Source organism: Balaenoptera musculus, chromosome 13 (genome assembly GCF_009873245.2).
Source record: "Balaenoptera musculus isolate JJ_BM4_2016_0621 chromosome 13, mBalMus1.pri.v3, whole genome shotgun sequence".
Taxonomy (NCBI): domain Eukaryota; kingdom Metazoa; phylum Chordata; class Mammalia; order Artiodactyla; family Balaenopteridae; genus Balaenoptera; species Balaenoptera musculus.
In genome coordinates, this window is record NC_045797.1 from 80,294,353 (window position 1) to 80,295,455 (window position 1,103).

Here is a 1,103-nt window from a genome sequence, read left to right on the forward strand (position 1 = left end):
ATTAAGTTGATCCTCTATTTTCCCAAGGGGGAAAAATTGAAAATAAGGTTTTAGGCCAATGTGAATATACAGACTTTTACAGGTGTATAACACATAATGAACTAACTTAGTTACACATATTCTAAACCTTCTATGTTGTTGTCCAGCGCTAATATTTGGTTCCCTTATCTCAACTCCGTCGCTTGGTCCCCTAATCTAGTTTCACGCTTTAATCTTCCAATGGCTCCCAATTTGACCAGAAACTTTCCCCAATGTCCAGATTCAGATATCTAATATCTGAATTCAATGGACTACAAAGAGACTGGCTTTTGCGGCTTCAGAGACAGCTGCAAATTCCTCCAGGACCGTTCAGATTACAAGCATGGGTGGCAGATCGAACATGAGTTTGATGAGTGTCGCTATGGTGTCTATGAGGACGAAAACTATGAAGTGGGAAGCGATGAGGAGGAAATACCATTCAAGTGTTTCATCTGTCGCCAGACCTTCCAAAACCCAGTTGTCACCAAGGGCAGGCATTATGTCTGCGAGAGCTGTGCGCTGCAGCATTTCTACACCACCCGGCGCTGCTATGTCTGTGACCAGCAGACCAATGGCGTCTTCAATCCAGCTAAAGAACTGATTGCTAAACTGGAGAAGCATAGACCTGCAGAAGAGGGTGGTGCTTCCGATTTCCCAGAAGACCCCCATGAGGGTCCAATTCCCATTACTTAATTTTCCCATTATTCTCAAATCTCAAGATAAATGTTTTGTTGTTTTGGAAATCTTAAAAAAAAAAAAAGGTCCAGATATCTAATTTTTATTCAACATCTCCAGTTGGGTATCTAACGGATAGCTCAGAGGTGCCACTAAAAAGTCTCTGCCCCTCCCAGGTGTTCTCGTTTGCTAAAGCTGGCAACTCTAGCCCTCTTCTCCCTTGCCGCCTTCCACAGCTCAGGTGATGACAGGTAAGGAAGTAAGCAGAGACCAAAGGGTTTTTGAAAGACAAAGAAGGGTCATAAATGGAGCCCCTCGGAAGATAGTTTTTTCTGGGAATGTTAAATTCTAACCTCCAACAGCAGAGAACTTTTACAGTCATTAGAGTGTATTTGAAAAGATTTATATCA

The 1,103-nt window shown here is 42.5% G+C and overlaps 1 protein-coding gene across 1 annotated transcript; it reads left to right on the top strand.

Moving 5' to 3' along the window:
- Nucleotides 1–285: 285 nt before the first annotated feature.
- Nucleotides 286–711, top strand: LOC118905797 (E3 ubiquitin-protein ligase RNF113A-like). The gene has a single exon (XM_036872591.1). It carries the CDS (start codon nt 286–288, stop codon nt 709–711), a length of 426 nt encoding a protein of 141 aa, XP_036728486.1.
- Nucleotides 712–1,103: the final 392 nt, after the last annotated feature.

Excerpts from the sequence above, each read along its gene's own strand:
- LOC118905797 (XM_036872591.1), top strand. The coding sequence starts at position 286 with ATGGACTACAAAGAGACTGGCTTTTGCGGCTTCAGAGACAGCTGCAAA.